Source organism: Poecilia reticulata, chromosome 5 (assembly GCF_904066995.2).
Source record: "Poecilia reticulata chromosome 5, P_reticulata-male-v2, whole genome shotgun sequence".
NCBI classification, from domain to species: Eukaryota; Metazoa; Chordata; class Actinopteri; order Cyprinodontiformes; family Poeciliidae; genus Poecilia; species Poecilia reticulata.
The window spans coordinates 18,288,911-18,309,952 of record NC_088834.1 but is presented as its reverse complement, the minus strand read 5'-3'; the positions used below and the strand labels follow the sequence as shown (position 1 = coordinate 18,309,952).

Genomic DNA, 21,042 nt, shown 5'->3' with positions numbered 1-21,042 from the left:
TGTGGCAAATCTGAAATATGATTGGATTCTGTGAAAACATGTGAAAATGTAATTGGCTGAGATCAACTAGTCTTTTCCTGTGTGTTTCATTCGATTTGTCGTAGTGAAACAAGAAACTCGTTACAAATTAATTATATGTCTCACTGTGCGTGGGTACAATCATATGAACATTTCAACTGACATTCATATTTCGATCAAATTCAAGTGTCACTGTTTGAGAATGATTGATTTTATACTTTTATTTTATTTTGTTTATTTGCAAAAGAGGTTCCGGTTTAGCTTGTTTTCCGAGGGTGAAGTTCGCTGCTATCTGGGAAGACGTTTCTTTCAGTAGAAAAGTTGTTTGTAGCCAGTTGCATTAAAATGTTTTTATTGTAAATATACTATATTATCAACAAACATTGCCGACGGAAGGATTGGTGCGGAAAGTAACGCGGCGTGGTGAGTTCAGGGTCCGATTCAGAGTGAAGGAAAACGCGCATGTTAGATAACACCATCTCCAGACCGTGGAGAAAATGACAGAGTCACCAGATAGTCGGGCTAAAACTCTGAACTTTAATGTCGGGGTGCTCGGCCATGTAGACAGTGGGAAGACCTCGCTGGCCAGAGCGCTGAGCAGCACAGCCTCCACGGCCGCCTTCGACAAGAACCCGCAGTCCCGTGAAAGGGGCATCACGCTGGACCTGGGCTTCTCCTCTTTCACCGTGGATTGTCCAGATCACCTGCGTGACAGCGGGGGGCAGCAGCAATATGACGGCCTCCAGTTCACCCTGGTGGACTGTCCGGGTCACGCCTCTCTCATTCGGACCATCATTGGAGGTGAGCTTTAACCTTATAGGTGCAATAAATTTATACTAGACCATAGAAACTTATTGGCGTTTTTGTTTGAGCACATGTAAATTTAAGCTGTCTTATTAAAGGCATTGCATTTTTATGTTTCAATCTCTTCATTAGAAAAATTGGTAAGATTTGAGCGAGTTTTACCAGTGCCACAAACTGTGATGGCTTAATGACTGAGATCAGAGCATTTCCAAAACTGTGCTATTTCTGCAGTATTAGTGACCACAGCTGAATTTAGATTAATTCATCCAGCAGGGGGCGCTGTCTCTCTTCAAATAAACAAAATTGAAAGACTCACGCTGACTGGGGGGCTGCACGGTAGAGCTGTTGCCTTGCAGCAAGAAGGTTCTGGGTTCGATTCCCGGCCCCGGTCTTTCTGCATGGAGTTTGCATGTTCTCCCGGTTTTCTCCGGGTACTCCAGTTTCCTCCCACAGTCCAAAAACATGACTGTCAGGTTAATTGGCCTCTCCAAATTGTCCCTAGGTGTGAATGTGTGTGCGCATGGTTGTTTGTCCTGTCTGTGTCTGTGTTGCCCAGGCGACCTGTCCAGTATGTACCCCGCCTCTCGCCCGGAACTTATGATGGGCACCAGCAACCCTCCCGACCACACCAAGGGACAAGGGTGTAAAGAAAATGGATGGATGGACGCTGACTGGGATTGTTGAATGAGTGGCGACAGTCGAAGTGGCAGCTGAAATGCATCAGGAAGGTCAAATTAGGGACTGTATGAAGTTTCTCTCCATGTTTGTGTATGATCAACAGCTCTACCTCTTCTCAAGACAGATTGCTGTAAATTGCAACTGTGAGACCCACTCTGCAGATACGAGTGTAGCTTGTGGGTTGTCAGAGCCAAGAAGAACGATGAAATTCATTAAAGTCAGAACAAGACAACTGTAGTTTTAGTTTCAATCTTATAGCTCTTTATTTGCCTTGATTTACCCCTCCTTTCATTTCGTGTCCTGTTTGCCAGTAATTTTTGCATGTCTTGCTCCATTTTTGTAGCAGTATTCAACTTCCTGCTTGTAATGTCCTCAGCTTCTCTTTTGCGGGAAAGGGAAGGATGGAGTCGTTCTGTTTCAGCTCAGTGTTCCTCCGATGTCTTCATCTCCCAGGTGCGCAAATCATCGACCTGATGATGCTGGTGGTGGACGTGGTGAAAGGCGTGCAGACTCAGACTGCAGAGTGTCTGCTGATAGGAGAACTGACCTGCCCCCGGATGGTCGTCGTCCTAAACAAGATTGACCTGCTGCCGCCTAACAAGAGGCAAAGTGCCATTGAGAAAATGACCAAAAGGCTACACAAAACACTGGAGAGCACCAGGTCAGTATTGGTTTATAAAATTACACATCTGTGTAAATGTAGAATTGAAGTTGAGGCTGAGTGCCTCAACACCACATCATGAAATAATTTAAGGGTTGCTGTTTTCCGGTGGACAGATTCAAGGAATGTCCGGTGATTGCTGTGGCAGCGAAGCCTGGAGGCCCAGAGGCCCCTGAACCAGAGGAGCCACAGGGAGTGCCAGAGCTAATTGAGGTAAAGTTTGGAAGCTAATTGATGCTGGTGTTGCTAAAGGCTATGTATGAGTTTTCATTAATTCAAGGGTGCAGCTACTATTTTGGGGCTTTTTTGCTTGTTTTTGTCTTATTAAAGCAGATGCAGGTTTCCCTTGAGAAAACCAGCTAAGGTTGGTGAAGTCCACCAATTGCCCCACAGCATTTTTGTGTTAAAAATTAACAGGAAATTTTGGAAATAAAACATCAGCAGCAAAGAAAATATAGCAGTCCACTATATAAAACTAGCATTTCTGTATGTTTTGTATGTAGAATCAAATGCCATTATCTTTTTTTAAATAGATAATTGTCTGCTAGCTCAAAGCCCCTCTTTGCTGCCACTGTTAGTGTTGCATTAAAATAACAATGCTTAGCCTGGTGGGGGGGTCAAGTAAAGCCTGGTGGCCCGCCAGGCTTACAATATGCTGGGGGGAAACCCAGTGATGGATCAGTTGTTTGACAAAGTCAAGGAAATAATGTTCTCTGTCAGAATCAAAGTGTTTAAAATCCTGATATTTATATTTATTTAAATGTAGCTCTATGAATTTCTCATTGAAGGACAAACTATGTAACAAAAGCTTTTTGATTTCCACCTTGCTTCTCTTGTTCTTGAACACAAAATTAATAGGATCTGATGTCAGAAGTTCTTTGTTCCAGTCCTTGAGAGCCGGTATCCTGGCCTAAAAGATGTTGACACACCTGAATCAAATCAACTCTAAAAGCTGCAGCACACTTGTTATTAAGACCTCACTAAGCAGCACTAAAGTTGCTCTGAGTTTATGTGAACTAGTGTTAGGAAGTATCTAGGTGCTATAAAGTTATGGCAAAGATTAGTAAGTCCCAGCTGCCTCCACCTGTTGCTACAAACTGCCAGTCAGCTGGCTGTTCATATAAAACTGATTGATTGTTTTCCTAAAGTTTATAGAGACAAATAGGAAAATGTTTAATGTATTGTATAATCATATAAGTAGTCACCAGGTTTCAGTCTGGTTGATCATATTTGGGAGATTTAGGATAATTTATTCGATAGTGTCCTTAAGAAGGCCGGACATCCCTTGTGAAGCGCCATGTATTATGATGTAATAAAATGAGACCAAAATAAATAATTGCAGAGACTTTTTTGACTTTAATTGTGACATTTACGTGTCTTATTCCACTGAAAAATATGCTAATTATAAGTCACAATAAACCCTGATTTACAATGGCCTCTTTGATTCACACCAAAGGTGGCTAACACATTTTTAAACAGTTCCAAAATGTGACATTAACATGTCTGTGCATTGGTGCAGATTACCACCTTATGACCTGTTTGCTGGTGGACAGAAAAATGATCAAAGCACCAACATTACTTAAACATTTAACCTTTCTCTCCCAGCTTTTGAAGAAACAGACGTACCTCCCCAAGAGGGACGCTGAAGGTGACCTTCTTATGGCTGTGGATCACTGCTTCTCCATCCGCGGTCAGGGAACGGTCATGACTGGGACCATCCTGCAGGGATCACTGGCCATTAACGACACAGTGGAAATCCCAGTGCTAAAGGTTTGCTCTTAACACCGAGGTGTCTGAGATTTACTCACAGGTGACATTCCCCAACGGTGGAAATGGATGCGTGGAAACGGCAGAGATTCAGAAGTGGAGTGAATAGGTGTCTGTTCAGAGGATGTGGCTGTTTAATGTGAGGGAAATATGAGGGGAATTGGTGCTTTTCTGACTACAGATCCTGTGTTTAATCAAGACCACATGCAAAACTGCTGCCTGCAGTTATTATGTTCACCTCTTGGTGGCAGCAGATAGCTTAATTGACATTAACGCAAACGTTCATCAATCTGGCTGATGAACGTTTGCGTTTCTTTATTTACTGTTAAAAAAAACAATAATATCTGTGAAGCTGTTCATGTTTTGGTCTTACATTTTATTGAGTTACCATCCAAACAGATCTTCCAAATTCTTATTTGTGCACCTTTGAGGAAGCACAACAAAACCTAGTTTTTATTTGTCAAACCCAGTTTTTAGATTAAGCTTAATAATTGTTGCATCAAAGGAGGTCATTTGATTTGCGCATTCTTGGATTCTTAAATACCACAACTGATGCACTTATGAACAAAATGGAGATTTATATTTTAATCTTGATTTTGTTCATTGTCAGACTTTTTAATCATTAGCTTTATTGTACATATTTATTTTTCGAAGCGGAATATTTTGACAACAGTGTCACTTTCAAGGGAAAAAAAACCACCCCTCGAGTTTTTGCTTGTTAATTTACCAGTTTCCCAACATCTTATTGAGATATTTGAGAGTAAAACGTTTTTACAAATGTGTTTCTGAAGTTTAAAGCTTTTCCTCATCTGCTGCTGTTTAATCTGCGACCGGGTTCATGTTAAGTATTGTGTATTGTGTATTTTTCTGTGGAAATGTGTTTTTAGGCGTGTTATTTATTGTGTCTATGTGCTCTCTGACATCAGGTGACCAAGAAAATAAAGTCAGTGCAGATGTTTCGGAAGCCGGTGTCGGGGGCCATGCAGGGGGACCGCGTGGGTGTGTGCGTGACACATTTCGACCCTAAACTGCTGGAGCGCGGCTTGGTGTGCACTCCGGGTTCCCTGCGCACCCTCTACGCAGCCATCATCTCCACCAGGAAGATCGGGTACTTTAAGGGTTCCCTCGCCACCCGGGCCAAGTTCCACATCACGGTGGGTCACGAGACGGTCATGGCGAAGGTGACCTTCTTTGGCTTACCCCCTGCCGACACCGAACCAACTTCGTCGGAGCCGTCCTCACTGGAAACACCCTTCACCTTTGACAGGGAGTATTCCTACCAGGACGTGTACGTTAGCGGACAGAAAGAAGCGGCTTCAGGGCCCGACCCAGAACAGTGGGCTTTACTGGAGCTTGAGCGTCCCGTCACGTGTCCAGCACTCTGCCTGGTGATCGGCTCCAAGCTGGACACGGATATCCACGCCAACGCGTGTCGACTGGCCTTCCAAGGCCGCTTGCTGCACAGGTTTGAAGACAAAAGCTACGCTGAGACTTCTCTTCCTCAGCTACGCATCTTCAAGACCAAACACAAGGAGGGACAGGTGGAGAGGGTGAGTGGTCGTCCAGCAGTTAGCTATTTATTTTAAGTCAAATCAATTTTATTTATTATTCCAATTAACAAGTTGAGAATGTTTCTACTGGTTCACCAGGGGATTTGTTTCAAAATTGATTGTGTAGATGAAGCACAAAAAAGATACAATTCAAAACAGATGAAAACAGTCCCTTCTAAAAGCATTAATAACCCAAGAATTAACAACCCAAGAACACTTTAACATATTGTCACATTGCAACCAAAGACATGCGTGTTTGTTTCACAGGCTAGCACAAATCAGAGTATATTTTTGTGAAGTGTAAGAAAAATAGGTGAGTATTTCAAATAAAACCTTGAAAGTGTGGCTTTCATTTGTATGAAACCCTGTTTTTACTCTGATACCCCTAAATAAAATCTGGCGCAACAAATTGTCTATAAAGTCTACCATTAAGAATTGGAGTCCACCTATGTGTAATTTAACCAAGAAAATAAATTGGAGCAAACCATTATACTGAAATGCAGTTGTCATGTGTGCAACATCTGACTCCTTGCATTGAGTGTTTGGTCGGTGATTATATTTCACAGAGCTTGCATGAGTGCTCTGAATGAAAACATATCTGGCTGGTTAACTGCACTTGCAAAAACACAAAATCGAAAATATTTGTTATGATGGAGAAGGCAGATTTTCAGCTGGACTGCATACAGAGCTACAGTAGACTGGTTTGCATTAAAGCATTTTGATGTGTTAGGAAGACCTACACCTGAAACTAACTGAGAATCTTTAACAAGACTGGAATATAGTTCAGAGACTCTCCATCCAGTCTGGATGAGCTTCAGCTAATTTTCAATAAAGAATGGACAAACATGTCAGTATCCAGATGTGCAACGCCAAGATACTTGCTACTGTAACCGTGTTGAAAGCTGTTTCGGCTTAGGGACTGAAACAGCACACCACACCACACAAATGCACACCACACTTTTCAGATTTTTATTTGTAATATAAAATTATGAAAAATATTTCACAATGTTAACTCGCTTTATGGTTGTGACAAAACAAAATGCGGAAAGGTTCACTGAGTGTTGATTTAAATTTTTTTCCCCCAAAGTATTGTAATTGCACTCCAGGTCCCCTCACTATCCTCCGCTGGGCCTGTTTTAGACTCCCAGGGGAGTTCTTCAGAGATCTCAAAGGAACTTCATGTGATCCAGTCTCTGATGCTGATGACTCTGTGCTCAGGTCAGGACCTCCTGGAAGTCAACGATCTCTTGTAGGGCTACAACTAACAATTATTTAGTAATTGACTATTCTACCAATATTCTTATGATTAATCAGTTAAAAAATGGCCATATTTTGGAGTATTTTCATTCAACCACTTGAGCTTATTTTATAAAATACATTGAAAGATACAAATAATTCATTTTATAAAAAGAAAGAAAAACATTGTATTGCCTGACATGAGATAATTCAGCTTTCCTTCAGTGCACACTCGATCATTTGTAGCAAAAGATGTGTTGAGTTAAACTGTTGATGATTTTTTAAAATTAACTCAGTAATAATTGTATAGCAAAAGATGCTAAATAAGAGAGGTGCAGCTACTATTTTGGGGCTTTTTTTGTTGCTTGTTTTGTCTTATTACTGTAGGGGTGCTAGGGAAGTTCACCCCACAGCATTTTTGTGTTAAAAATTAACAGGAAATTTTGGAAATAAAACATCAGCAGCAAAGAAAATATAGCAGTTTAATATATACAACTAGCATTTCTGTATGTTTTGTATGTAGAATCAAATGCCATTATCATTTTTTAAATAGATAATTGTCTGCTAGCTCAAAGCCCCTCTTTGCTGTCACTGTTAGTGTTGCATTAAAATAACAATGCTTAGCCTGGTGGGGGGTCAAATAAAGCCTGGTGGCCCGCCAGGCTTACAATATGCTGGGGGAAAACCCAGTGATGGATCGGTTGTTTGACAAAGTCAAGGAAATAATGTTCTCTGTCAGAATCAAAGTGTTTAAAATCCTGATATTTATATTTATTTCAATGTAGCTCTATGAATTTCTCATTGAAGGACAAACTATGTAACGAAAGCTTTTTCATTTCCACCTTGCTTCTCTTGTTCTTGAACACAAAATTAATAGGATCTGATGTCAGGGGTTCTTTGGTCCAGTTCTTGAGGAGGTCCTAAATAGGAGAGCTTTTTTTTTTTTTTCTTTTACAGAATTTGTTCCTGTTGAAGATAAACTATGCCACTTGAGGAGTTCTTGGTAAAACATATTTACAGACAAAAAGTGGGTTTTTTTACTCTTAAGTGCAAAATGTTTTTGACATTTTTGTCCAGTTTTGGCCTAATTACAGCTCTAATTATCTTGTTCTTTCAACAAATGGCCTTTTTATCTCAGTTTCTATGCTGAAGTTAACATTTAATCGATTACTAAATTAGCTGACGACTATTTTAATAATCGATTAATCACGATTAATCATTTCAGCGCTAGTTGCCGCCCTCCCTCGCCATCACCTTGAACTCCTTCTTCTTGCTCTCGTTCTTCGGATGTTTCTTGTTGCCGGTGCCGCCGGAGCGTGCCTCCTAGACACAGGCCCCCATTGTATATTCACAAACACACACGTACACACAAACGATCGCACATACGTGGCCGCGATGAGCCGCGTTTGAGGCCTGGGTGGTACGCATGCCTTAGCATGTGCTGCGACAGAAGCATGCGTGGGTGGCCGCCTGACGCCAGTCGCTCCGGTGCTGTCTAGCTATCGGAGGCTGGCGCTGTTTGGTCACACCTGAGCGGCGCAGGAGCGTCCACACGTTCCGCATTTGTCTGAGCATCTTTCTCTCCCTGTCTGCACACCGTTGTTATCATTCCTGCGTGTTTGCTGTTAGATTATGTCCCTAAACCTGAACGGTGTTCCTACAAGCTCACGCCGCTGGTGACGACTTTCATCGCGCTGTGTGTTACGGTTCAGTTTCTCCTTGTAGGCCCTCGAGCAGGGTCGCCAGGAGTTCAAGGTTCAATTGTAAGAACTTGTTTCCTGCTTGAGCACCTCGGGCTGTTGACAGCTCCGCTCGTACGCTCAGGACAGCACGAGGGGTCAGACTGCGGCCATGTGACGTCGCGTCCGTCGCTCGTACCGTCTCGCGGAGTGACCCGGCCGTGCCTCAGGACCAAAGAATTCCCTTTCTTAAAAAGAGCACATTACTGTCATTGTTGAGATGTCACAAATCAGACGGCGCATCAGACATGAAAAACAACTGTACGCTGTTTTTCTTTGTATCAGCAGATCCGTCATGCTTGAGGGTCAAATGTTCAGGAATGAATCGGGGTCAGGCAGAAGAGCGAGGAAGCGTTGGTGGCGCAGAGACAGAGCGGTGCCCTGCAGTTATCAGATTAGTGACAGGGTTAGATCCACTTAGGGATGGGTGATAAGAAGAAATAGAAATATGCCATAAAATATGCTTAACTACGGAAGAAAGTCAGAGATAACCCGGCACGGCAGGCGAACCTCGAAGAATGTGGCCTGATGGCTCTTCTTCCTCAATCATACATGTTATAGGAACACGTCTTTACTTATTTGAAGCAAAATTCACGCAACATTTGTTACATGTTGAACAGTACTTTCTAAAAGCAGCTGTAATTCTGGACTTTTGCCACATTTTGTCACTTAACAACCAAAAACATCAATGTATTTTATTGAGATTTTAGCTGATAGATGAACACAGATTAGTGCAAAATTTAAAAAGAAATGAAGTTTTTAACAAATAAAAGTCTGAAATATGTGGCATATTTTTGTATTAACCCCCTATATTTGGATACTCCAAATAAAATCCAGTGCGTCCAATTTGCCTTCAGACGTTATCTGTGTGTAATTTAATCTAGGCATAAATCCAGCTGAAGGCCTCAGACGTTTTTTAGTGAACGTTAAATTTAATATTTGTGACAAAAAATGAACACTGCCTTGAACACATCATTGTGACAGTGAGATGGCAACATTAAGTTATGGGAATGTTTTTTTTGTTTGCTTTTGATGTTTTTGAAGCGGGAATGGAGTGTGAAGAAAGAGGCGACTAGCCACTGCTACTATGGAATAGATTAGATCAACACATGTGCATGCAGTAGAATGGCATAGTCAAAGTAAAGCTGGAAATGCAATTGGAAATGTGTAAAAGATACATTGATGAACTCGCATTTTAATTTCACTTCGCACTGATGCACTGCTTTGTGTTGGTCTAACATGGATCTGCAGCCTTTACCAACCAAAAAGCCATTTTTGCCCTCAGTCCAACTAAACTTTAGAACCAAAGATGTTGCATTACTTTTGTGAAAATAATTTGTAAATGTATAAAATGTCTTCTGCAAGAAATCTGTGGTCAGTTTTAAGGAAACACCACATTTTTCTATTTTTAGGTTTTAAAACAAAGGAAGACATGAAGCATTTACAAAAAGAGAATTGATCAATTTTATTCTATAGGATGTTTATTTTTTGAGAAAATTATGTAAACAAAAAAAAAGCACTCAGTTTCAAATGTAATGAAAAACATCTGTAATCTACATTTATTTGTTTTTAAAAAAAATTTTGGTCCTGCACTTTATTAGCTAATTTATTAAGAGCTACTGCTGAAGGTCCAAAGAGCCACTTGCAGCTCCAGAGCCACAAAATCTCCTTGCTTTCGTTGAGACGTTTTTCCTGATATGAGCTCATTTGTTTTCCTGTCTCAGGTGACCGATGATTACTCCGTGATCGGCCGCAGCCTGTTCAAAAAGGAGACCAACCTCCAGCTCTTTGTGGGGTTAAAGGTCACTCTGTCAACAGGGGAGAGTGGCGTTATCGAGGGCGGCTTCGGACAGAGCGGGAAGTTCAAGATCCGTGTTCAAGGTGAGGATCCGGTTCGACATCTGCTTGTAAATTTGGTGTCACTGATTGGTGTTTTAAAGAGTGACGCTTAGTTTGTTGTCAGCTGAGCCTCCCTTGTTGCTGACGTCCACATTCAGTCCACATTCAGTCCACATTCAGTCCACATTCAGTGTTTTGGGGCTCAGCAGACGGTCTTCAGGATGTGGTAAGAGCGGCAAGCCCGACATCCCGAGCCACATTCCCAGAATTCCTCTGGGGATGGCCTGTGTTCCGGGGGAAGTCTGATCAGTGTTTATTTTACCTTCTGTTGCTCAAAACCCACGAACGACTCCGCACCGGGAGGGAAGAGAAAACAAAAACATTTTAGAAACAGAACCAGGCCGACATCCTCCTCGCCGCCTTGTTCCTGCATCCTCAAACGTCTCAGATTTACCGACGCGCGCAGTATGCTCAGGCGGGAGCATAATGTGGACATTCAGCGGCGTCTCCATGAGGCTGTCAGTTTGGGTTAAGATGTATCTGTGCAGGACTGTGCTTCCTGCCAGTCGCCTTCGCTTTCTGTTGAATTTATAATGTGTCGTTTTTCAGACGAGTAAGGAGCTGATTTTAAACGTGTTTACTTTAATCTGACTCCGAAATGCTTCCTGTTGCTGACTTCAGCTCCTCACACCAACCTTACTTCCAAACCTGCAAAGTAATGGTTTCGTTTTATTACTCTAGAAGTGGACTGGGTCATGTTTCCACTGTTTTTCATATGTGTTTATCTTGAATTCAGCTGTTCAGGCTAATTTTTGTCTGCCTGCCCTTGCAGGTTGGTAGTGTGAACGATACCAAACCGGAGTGTGAGGATATAGATGATAAAGAAAAAAAAAGAAGAAAAAAATCACTTACCTATTCACAACATTTACCGTGGTGAGAAAACGTAAATACATGCAGCTGACTTGAAAAGCTTACCACAAACTCGGCCCGTTTACCTTAAACGATTTGTCGCAGGAGGTGCATGAGCGTGTTTTCCAGCACAAAGCCGACGTATTCGGCTGATCCTAGATAACAGCCGGAGCATTCTGGCTGCGCTGCAACCATAACAGCCCTCACCTTGGCATGATGATAACAAGAAGAATGCTGGCGCCGATGTACACGGGGTCAGACAGCCTGCATGAAAAGCAGTGAACCCAGAACATTTCTTACCTGCTGTGCAGAGAAGGGAAAGCACACGCCGCAGTTGGTTCCAGGCCTGAAACATGCAGGAAAACAAACATGAGGGCAGATACAGGGAGGAGGAGGTTGCTTTTGCATGAGTTTGATGGTGAGGGAGACTGCTTTTTAGATCATACTGAAAGGCCTGCTGCACACTGCAACAAGGGAAAGATCCACATCATGCATCAGGTTAAGCTGAGGAAGGTTTTGCACAGGAGAAAAGTAAAAAACGCGACACATAAAGGCGGTTTATCCGTTTAGATTTACATTATCCTCGTCTCCTCTTGACCTGTCTGCTGTTGATGTGTTTCTCAGAGGGTCTTCGCCCTGAGACCAAGCAGCTGTTGTCTTCCTCCAAGAAGAAGGGGAAAAGCGGCGGCAAAGGCGGGCCGGCAAGCGAAGAGGAGCCCAAAACGGAGTCCCAGCCTGTTAGCATTCACCTGCACTTCAAGAGATACGTGTTTGATCCCCATAAGAAGATGGTTCAGTCCTGACCCCTGCACGCTCCTCTGATTCTTAGAAACAGGCCATGAAAGCAGCTTCAGAGGTTTTAGAGCCGTTTTGTTGTTGTTTTTTCTGGAAGATGGAGACAGTCTGCAGAAATGCGATGATTGAGGAATGTTGAACGCATGTGAAACAGTGATTGTTTTATCTGTCTCTAAGGAGCTCGGCCTAATCCTGTTTGCTCCACCACAAGAGGGGAAAGCTGCTCTTCTTTTTTTTTTTTTTAACCCCAATACACGACTTTCATTTAATGATCCAAATCTGCTGATGTTTACTGAGTTTTACTTATAGATATATGAAAAATAATAATTGCTCTATCTTGATTGATTAAAATAATCAGCAGCAGAAATGCAGAGCTCAGGTTGGTCTTTGTGTTTACTTCCTGTGCGTCTTAGCAGCAGCGATAATGCAACGTTCCAGCTTCGCTATTCACTGGCTCCTGCTTTATCTCTAATTTGTCTTTGTCTTGGTTTCTTTCTTTTTTTATTTCCTCATTAATTCAAATGTCAGATGACTGGTCTGATTTTTTTTTCTGTTAAGGAAGTAAAAAAAAAATTTAAATAAAAGTAAAATTTCAAAAACGATGACACTGTGACCTCTGTCTTTTCAATGATTTCTGGAACACAAATAATTTACATAGAACTTGTATAAACATTATTTTTTACTTTCCTATTTGACATTAAATCCAGATAAACTTTATATTTGCAGCCAGAGGTTGGTAGAGTAACTGTAAATTGTACTTAACTAAAAGTAGCACTACTCCAACATATTTTTATTCATGTAAAAGTTATAAAGTACCTGTTCAAGAAATTACTCATGAGTAAAAAAGTATTTTTTTAAAAAGCTAGTACTGAGTAGTTGATGGAATATATATATATATATATATATATACATTATATCATTTTTTTGTTTTATTTTATTTGATTGAAAATTACATAATCTGACATAAGCCGAAATATGACCAAAGTGAAAATAATTCATATAAGTGATATAACAGAAACAGGCAAAAGAAACATTTTTCCAAATCAATTTATTTCAATACAAAACATTAAACTGCTATGAATAAGCTTCTTTTTACTCAGTAAAGTTACTCACAGTGGATAAAGTATCCAGAAATGTTATTCAAATAAGAGTAGCAGTACTACATGGTAAAATTACTCAAGAACAAAGCACAACATAGTAAAAATACTGCTGAAAGTATGTATTTTTCCAAATAGTTATTGTAATAAGGAAGTAATTGCAGCTGAGTAAATGTAACTGGCTGGTAGGCCTACTCTGAGATTAGCCTATCGGATCGCTCCGAGTTTCTACAGAATGAGACGCAGAGGGACGATGTCTGGGTTTCCATGTGGATCCTGAAGTGAGGTGAATCTTGCTGAAGCTCCAGTGAAGCATTTCCAACTTTGTTTAAACATTTTCTCAACACCTATCGCCTTTATAATAGCAATCTTCTGGCAGCACATCAGTCAGTTAATGTTATTTGACTTCATAGTGAAAACTCTCCGTGTTTGCTGAGATGCATTTGCAGAACTATCCAAACAAACAGTTTCCCTCCGTATTAAACGCTTCAGTGCGTGGGGAAGATTTTACTCGCTTTCTGAGTATTTTTGTTCACACTTGTGAATTTGCGGGTTGGACGCCGCCGCTGTGATGTCAGCAAACCGTCGCTGCGAGCAGCAGCTCTATCGCAGCAGGAATCTGAGGAAAGGCGGAGGGAGGAGTCCCAGGAGGAAGAGGAGGACACTGGAAGAATTGTTCCTCTGAGTGACAGTCCTTTTAGGCTTATCTCCACTCATTCCTCTTCCAGCAAACCAGACGCAGGAGGAAAGAAGAATCAGTAGCTCTTTACTCCTTGTCTTTTCACATTCTCTTTCTTGTTGCAGCTCTTCTTTCGTTCTCAATCCGTTCTGGTTTAATAGGAAACATCCTTTCTCCCTCTGCCGTTCACAGTATTAATTACCGTCAGTACGATTAAAACTGTTCAGGTGGGCTCGGGTTGCAGTCTACAAACATTTATTCATGACCGGCCAAATATGTTCTGGTGAGACATTCATGATTGTAGCTACTGAGTCAATACAGTCAATTTCAGATTATGGTTAAGAATCAAGGTGAGGCTTTGAAACTTATGAATATTGTGCTGTTTCTCAAGCTTGGTAGAGGGAGCATCATGCTGAGGGTCTGCCTGTCATTGAAGAAGGACTAGCTCCAGTTTCTTCAAACTGGTTTTGGAAAAGTGAAAGCAGGCTGTCATGGACCTCAACCTTTATTAAAAAAATATATAAATGCTCTTGTTTCTATTGTTAGTTAATTATTTAATTTCTTGTTAAAATCAATAAGGTATTTTTGATTTGTATTTGAAATATTCAGTTTTAGTTGGATATTTAAAACAAAGTATGGTGTTCCTCTGAAGTTTTTTAGGAGACATTTATATACTAATAGGTTTTTGTTCAGTCTAATATCAGTGACTTATGTGTGTATACACAGCTCTGGAAAAACTTTATAGACCAGTTAAAATGATCAGTTTATCTGATTTTACTTTTTGTAGGTAAATGTTTGAGTAAAATGAACATTGTCCCTTTTATTATATGAACTACTGACGACATGTCTCCGAACTTCCAGACAAAAAGGTAATATTTATTTGCAGAAAATGAGAAATGGTCAAAATAACAAAAAAACATGCAGTGCTTTCAGACCTCAAATAATGCAAAGAAAAGAAGTTCATATTCATTTAGAACCAACAAAACTAATGTTTTAACTCAGGAAGAGTTCAGAAATCAACACTTTGTGTAATAACCAGAAGGTTTTCAATGGAGTTTAGTCCAGTGGTCTTTTCAGAGAAAGAAATTGAGATTGGTCATTATGAGAAAACTGAACTGAGTCCTAACTTCTTCCCATGATTGCATGTTCCTCCTGTTGTGTTTGACTGCACAAATAAAATATGCCACTTTTGTTATCTTGCTGTGGTCACTGGAGACTGAAAGTGAGACTGAGACTGCATCCACGTTTTACATGATAATCATCTCATGTTAACCTTTATGAATGACCCTGCACTCCCTATTCTCCTCTATGGCTTCCTATTAAACTCGCCTCCTCTTCGACACCCCCCTCCCACCCCGCCTCCTCTTTCCAGAGATAAGACACAGCCGAGATGTTTCCCCCCTCAGCAACCCCGTCCTTTCTGCTGTTGACGTCCAGGTCAGCCAGGAGTCAAGGGTCACCGTCTGAGCTCCTGAATGTTTATAAATGGAAACCGGTCTCTGATGAGCACAGATAACAGATATTTATAAAGAAACAGAGAGTGGAGGTGGCTGGGTTGTTGACAGGGCAGACTGCAGAGGAAGAACAGTTTGAGGCAGGAGAGCTGGAAAAGACTAATTAGCAGCTATTTCGGTGATAAATGGAGGCAACATTAATCACTAAATTAACCAGTGGGGATGCGGTCAGACTGCTAATGTGCTCTTTTACCTTCAACATGTGTATTTTGACAAAATAACTGAAGTTGTTTTATGTGAGCAGCACCTTTCTTTTTCTATACAATCCAGCTCAAGTCTTTTTTTTCTTTTTTTTTTTTTAAAGACAGATCATTTACAGCAGATTTTTGATGACATAAACCAAGCTTTTCCATCTGACAAGCCGGATCGCACTAATGAGCAAAGACAGATAGAATCACCCCAAGCCCCCCTGAATGCTCTCAACACTTTCAGGCAAATATAATTAGCTATGATTAAAATGGACATTGTTTAATTAATACCCCTGCAGCCCATTCAGGCGCCTTTTTCCATTTCCGGTGCAGCTTATCTCCAAGCCTCCCATCTGCTGCAAATGTCTGTCAAGGTGTTTTGTTCTTTCTGTGTGTCGTCATAAATCACACTCATGACTGAGCCTCCGTGTGACACCCACTGCTGCAAATTAAGGTATTTATTGCCCATAAATACATCTGAATAAATACAGAATTGGTCTCTTGGGCTCAAACATTTTTTTTAAAGATTCAAACAAAAGTGAATGTTTCATAAAATCCCCCCACAAAAAGATTCTGCTGAGTAGTGTAGATTTAATAAAATCAGTGTTGAAGTGATTCGAATTCTTTACATAATAAAAATTTAGAGTCATAATTTAGTTCACATGGAAGCTCATGAATTCATTTTTGGGATTGTTTTTGTGAAATGTGGTCATCGTCCTTTCTAATTTCTCATCATTTTAGGCCTACTGAAACCAGATATTTACACACACTGCTTAAGATGATAGATAACTTTTTTCTCTCACAGTGTTTGATCATTAAATCAAACTTTCATATTTTGTATCAGATGGGATTCTCTAATTCAGGGGTGCCCAGGTCCAGTCCTTGAGAGCTCCCATCCCAAATCAAATGACTGGCTCATTAGCAGGCCTCTGCAGAGCTTAATGAACGCTGCTGAGAGAATTAAAATATTCGATTCGTGTTTTTTTTAGCACAGGAAATCCAAAAACAAGAAGCAGTTTATCAGTTGAATTAGCCTGTTTCTAGAGATTTTTTATTTGGCTTTCAATGCAACTTCTCAGATTTTTTTTGCTGCACATTTTTCTACTACGCTGATAAGTAATTTTTTTCTGCACCCATAAACGCAAATTTCCTATTATTTCCTCAGCACATCGAAGAGGCCCATTAGCCGATCTGCCGACAAAACAGATTTAACATGCAAGCTCCTCTACGCCATAATGGAAAAATAGCTTTTAAGACGCCCATTGTTCTCCCATCATCGCCTGGTTGTTTGCATATCTTTTCCTGTCTCATTTACACAGAGAGAGAGAAAAAAAACCATGCAAATTAGTGCTGGCACCTCAATACAGAAATGTATTGATGTAGTGTTTCCATACTATGGCGCACACACAACACAAACAACGGTCTGTTTTCAGTGGCATTACCATCCTCCTTCCTCTTTACTTACTGATGGAGGGATGGGTGGGAGGTGGGGGGGGGGGGCTTCACTGACGGCTGAAGAATAACAGTCGATCGTTACTCAGCTGGGCTCAGCAGAGTCCAGCACTTCAGGTCAGAGGTCACCTGCAGGAGCACCTTGAAGGAGATCGCAAAGTTTTTTATATGTTGCCATGGATACAACTTTGTCTGTCAATCACACTCACACATACAGAGAGAGATAACAGACAGGCTAATTATTAAAAGAGTTATTTGCAAAAAAAAAAGGTTGTTTTTCCTGAACTCTGCATAATGAGTTTAATTGAAAACACTAAAATCTGAAAAAATGGAAACTACGATTATGAAAAAAATAAAGCCTTTTCATCAGAACATTTTTTAGATACCTTGTTGGAGATAATAGTCTTTTTCACATGTATTATAATTTTTGTCTGGTGGCCTGTAACTTTTACCTCAGTCTTTGTGAAGCTTCAATGTCTTGTTGCACTTTTGGTTTATGTTGTTTACTCCTGTGAATAAAGAAGGGCTTTTTCTGAAAGGTAATTCAGTCGATCAAGTTTGTTTTGAACTTAAAATTATGAATCTCATTCAAAACTACTGTCAAAAACGACTGTTGGTCAGAGTCACAAAAAACAATTAAAAGCATAAATTGTCAGTTATTGTTGCTTGTATCTTATATTTAATGTTGGTTGTGGATCTTTGACCTCATCTATAATCCCTGCTGTGGGGTTTCCTTCCAGGATTGCTGCCATCCAGTTTGATGGGCTTATCTGTCCTGGAGTACCCACAGCATGACACTGCCACCACCATGTTTCATGGTGGTTATGCTACATTTTGATCTCATGTTGACGTGGAACCTTCTCTCCCGTGTTTTGTGTGTCCCCTGCTTGTTGCAAACTTTAACTAGGAATTCTTGTGGCTCTTAACTTAAGGTTTGCTTCATTTTTCTTTTCCACACAGGCCAGATTTTTGTAATGCATGAAAATGAAAACCTTTCTCTATTTTTCTCCTGAACATGAAATTTGTGTGTTTCTTGTTTCTCAAGATGATTCTTCCAGTAAATGTCCTGAAATATTCTGCCTTTTGTAACTGTGCGCAGTACTTCCTCCTATTATTACATTATCTTTGACTTCACATTTTCACTTGTTCATTCAGAGGCATTTTTTTATTTTACAAGTCGCATGACAAATAATTAAAATTCTACAACAGGAGTATTTTGGGCAGTGTGAAGACATCAGGGTTGGCTTCAAATCAGCTTTATTACAGCATCGCATACTAGGCTTTTGTTTTTGTTTTTAAACCAAACTAAAAACTCATTCTGCCCTATATCTGTTGTCTGTGAGTCATAGAGATGCAATCAGCACAATAAAATGAAGTAAAATGAAACTAAATAAAACAAACTGCTTTATTGTGGAATAACTTGGGTGTGAATAAAATCCATCCCTGAATATTTTCCCAACTTTCACCAAGTTTTGCTTACAAAATCTTAACTATTTCATGTAATTATTCCCATATTTTTAAGTACATTTTCAGAAAAAGTGCAGTCCCAAGTCGTTTTTCTTTAATCCTAAAAATATCCATCGCCGATGTCCTCAGCAGAGCATGAAGTTTCGCTGTTGTGAAAGCAGGATAGGATGTTCATTTGAGATGCTGTGCAGGCTCTAGACTCCTTCCAGTAATAAAATTAAGAGCAAACAGCTATGCATTTGAAGGAAAGGCCTGCAGCTCTTCCCTTTCCAGGGTTCTGTTACTTCTGAGTGCTCTTCAGACTGAATAAATGAGGATTTAAAACTGTGGGGTCTCACAGTGAAGCTGCTGCTGGTGGGAGTCATGTGACGTCTGCGGGGTCACATGCAACTCAACTTACACTCTGGGTGACCTTGAAGAAGATGTCTAGGACACATCAACCGGTCAACTTGGATCTTTGTGGTCTCTTTAAATGTCTTCAGGATGTGGACAGATGAACTCCAGAGGTGGATGTTTTTTTTTTAACTTTAGTCATAACAGAACCACAAATGCGACATTTCAAGCTCCTTCCAGAGGAGTCAGTGTGTAGCCAGTCACAAACAACGTCACATTTCACTGAGGGCCCAGTAGGTCGAGGTCAAATACTGCTTCTTCACTTATTTGCTCTTTCTTTAGTCGATGTGACGCTATTAAAAACACAAACCTGCAGTGAAAAGATGGCAGCTCGATGGTGATTTATGATTTTGAATGTCTATTTATCAGCAGATAGTTTTACCCAAAGATGACTTCAGTTCAGAAAAGCCAGTGCCGTCATTCAAGCTGTGTCGCTCGGGTATCTTGGAGGAGCAGAGTGAGTGATGGAGATTTATAGAGGATCTGACACAGCAGACATGTGTTGCCGCTGTTTATGTATGTATGCTCACCCTCTGCAATCTGTGTTTACGAAAACAGTGGCCTGCTGCCAATCAGATACGAGCTCTGGGGCTGGGACAAGGACAAGTCCTCTGAGGGAACAAATAGAGATGAAGAGACAGAAAACAATGAAGAAAAAAAAAGTATGTCTTCATCCTTGAAATAAATAAAATCAGCTTCATGTAGGAAAAGTATTCTGTCATTACTGGTGTTGCGTACTTCATACAGGAATCCTCTTCTGTGTTTTTCTCTCTAGTTTTTTTTTGTGTATTAGGTTAATTGAGGTTGTTGACATGTCCTGAAACTACTTAACGTTATATGTCTATATTTTCATACTGTGCCAGTCAAAAGCATCAATACAGTGACATGCCTACAATGTATTATATTGGGATTTTATGAATTAGGCATTGCATAAAATATTTGTCAGTCACTACAAGTGATTTCAATTTGCTGATTTTGTTTCCAGAAAAATTTGGCACTGTTGATCTGGAGATGTCAGAGTAAAAACAAACTTCACGTCACACAGATTTTTATTTTCATTTAAAAAAAAAAAACATTTATCCTTCCCCTTCACAGTTTTGCAGCACTATGTAAAATCCCCCAAAATATTCTGAAGTTTGTGGCTGTTACATCACAACATGTGCAAAATGTAAAAATGTAAGGGTGCTTTTGTCTTTGGCAACGATCAAGGGATCTTTTCTGCTCAAAGCCTAATGTTTCCCTTCAGGATGTCATAAATTAAATTATTCTTTTCTAAGATTATTTGGTATAAAATCCTGTATTAAGCTCGCTAAAAACATTGTGTTTCCTAAAACCTTAATGTTTCCACATCTTGCAGGTTTTCCTGCGATGACATCCTCACACATGGGCTCCAAGTTTATTTCAGCTGTCCTTGATCTGTTTTGGCATATCAAAGACTAGCAGAAGGGGAAAAAAAAACAAAACACCCGCTTCCCCAAAGTTCACATTTCAAATATTTTAATTATTTGGTGCAGCTTTCATTTATTTTCCTAATAATCCCCTGAGGTGGTTGGAAGATTGTTTACTGTCTTTGATTTGCAGTCCTGCAGCTTTTACTTCAAGCGTTAATTAACCTCCAAATGAAGAAATCCTAGCAGACAGAGACGTACGGGTTCTCACTCGACGGGCGCAGAAGAGAGCAGGCATGCAAGCTGGAACAATGGAAGGGAGTTTTTTTCATCCTGATTCTTCTTCCATCTTTCTCATACACATACCAGACATAATGCAAGTCTTCCTCCTTGTTCCTTTTGTGCAACAAAGCCTGACTCAATCTCGGCTGACTCGATCTACAGATTCTTTCAACTTCTGTCGGAGCTATCAGTTTCTGACTCAGAGCCGGTTTTTCTCCCCGCCTTTCTTTCTGTCAGTGGCCCTCCTCTGCTCTTTTTTTCCCCTCCCCTCTCCTATGTGTTATTTCCTTGTGGGGCTTTTTGTTAATTTCCTACATAGTCGGCAAAACATTCCATTATTTTGATATATATGCTCTCATTAGCTGTTCAGTTTAATTAAATGAGCCCATTCATATGAAAATGGGAAGCTGATAGTGATTTCCCTCCCTGGCAACTATCTCTAACCTTACACAGCAACTCTTAATTAGAAACCTGCTTGATTGACGCAAAGCATGCATCATTCTCACTCATACGCACATGCATGCCTAAGCATTTTGGGAAACAATATGACTCACTTCTTATTTAAGTCATTAAAAAAAAAAAAACC

General features: G+C 40.4%; 1 protein-coding gene across 1 annotated transcript; it reads left to right on the top strand.

Annotated features, from left to right (window-relative positions):
* Positions 1–136: 136 nt before the first annotated feature.
* eefsec (eukaryotic elongation factor, selenocysteine-tRNA-specific) lies at positions 137–12,598 on the top strand. The gene is made up of 7 exons (XM_008409888.3): positions 137–819; positions 1,954–2,161; positions 2,278–2,374; positions 3,767–3,931; positions 4,855–5,478; positions 10,178–10,334; positions 11,826–12,598. The coding sequence occupies exons 1-7, from the start codon at positions 516–518 to the stop codon at positions 12,002–12,004; spliced, it is 1,734 nt and encodes a 577-aa protein (XP_008408110.2). The 5' UTR covers positions 137–515; the 3' UTR covers positions 12,005–12,598.
* The last annotated feature ends 8,444 nt before the right edge of the window (positions 12,599–21,042 follow it).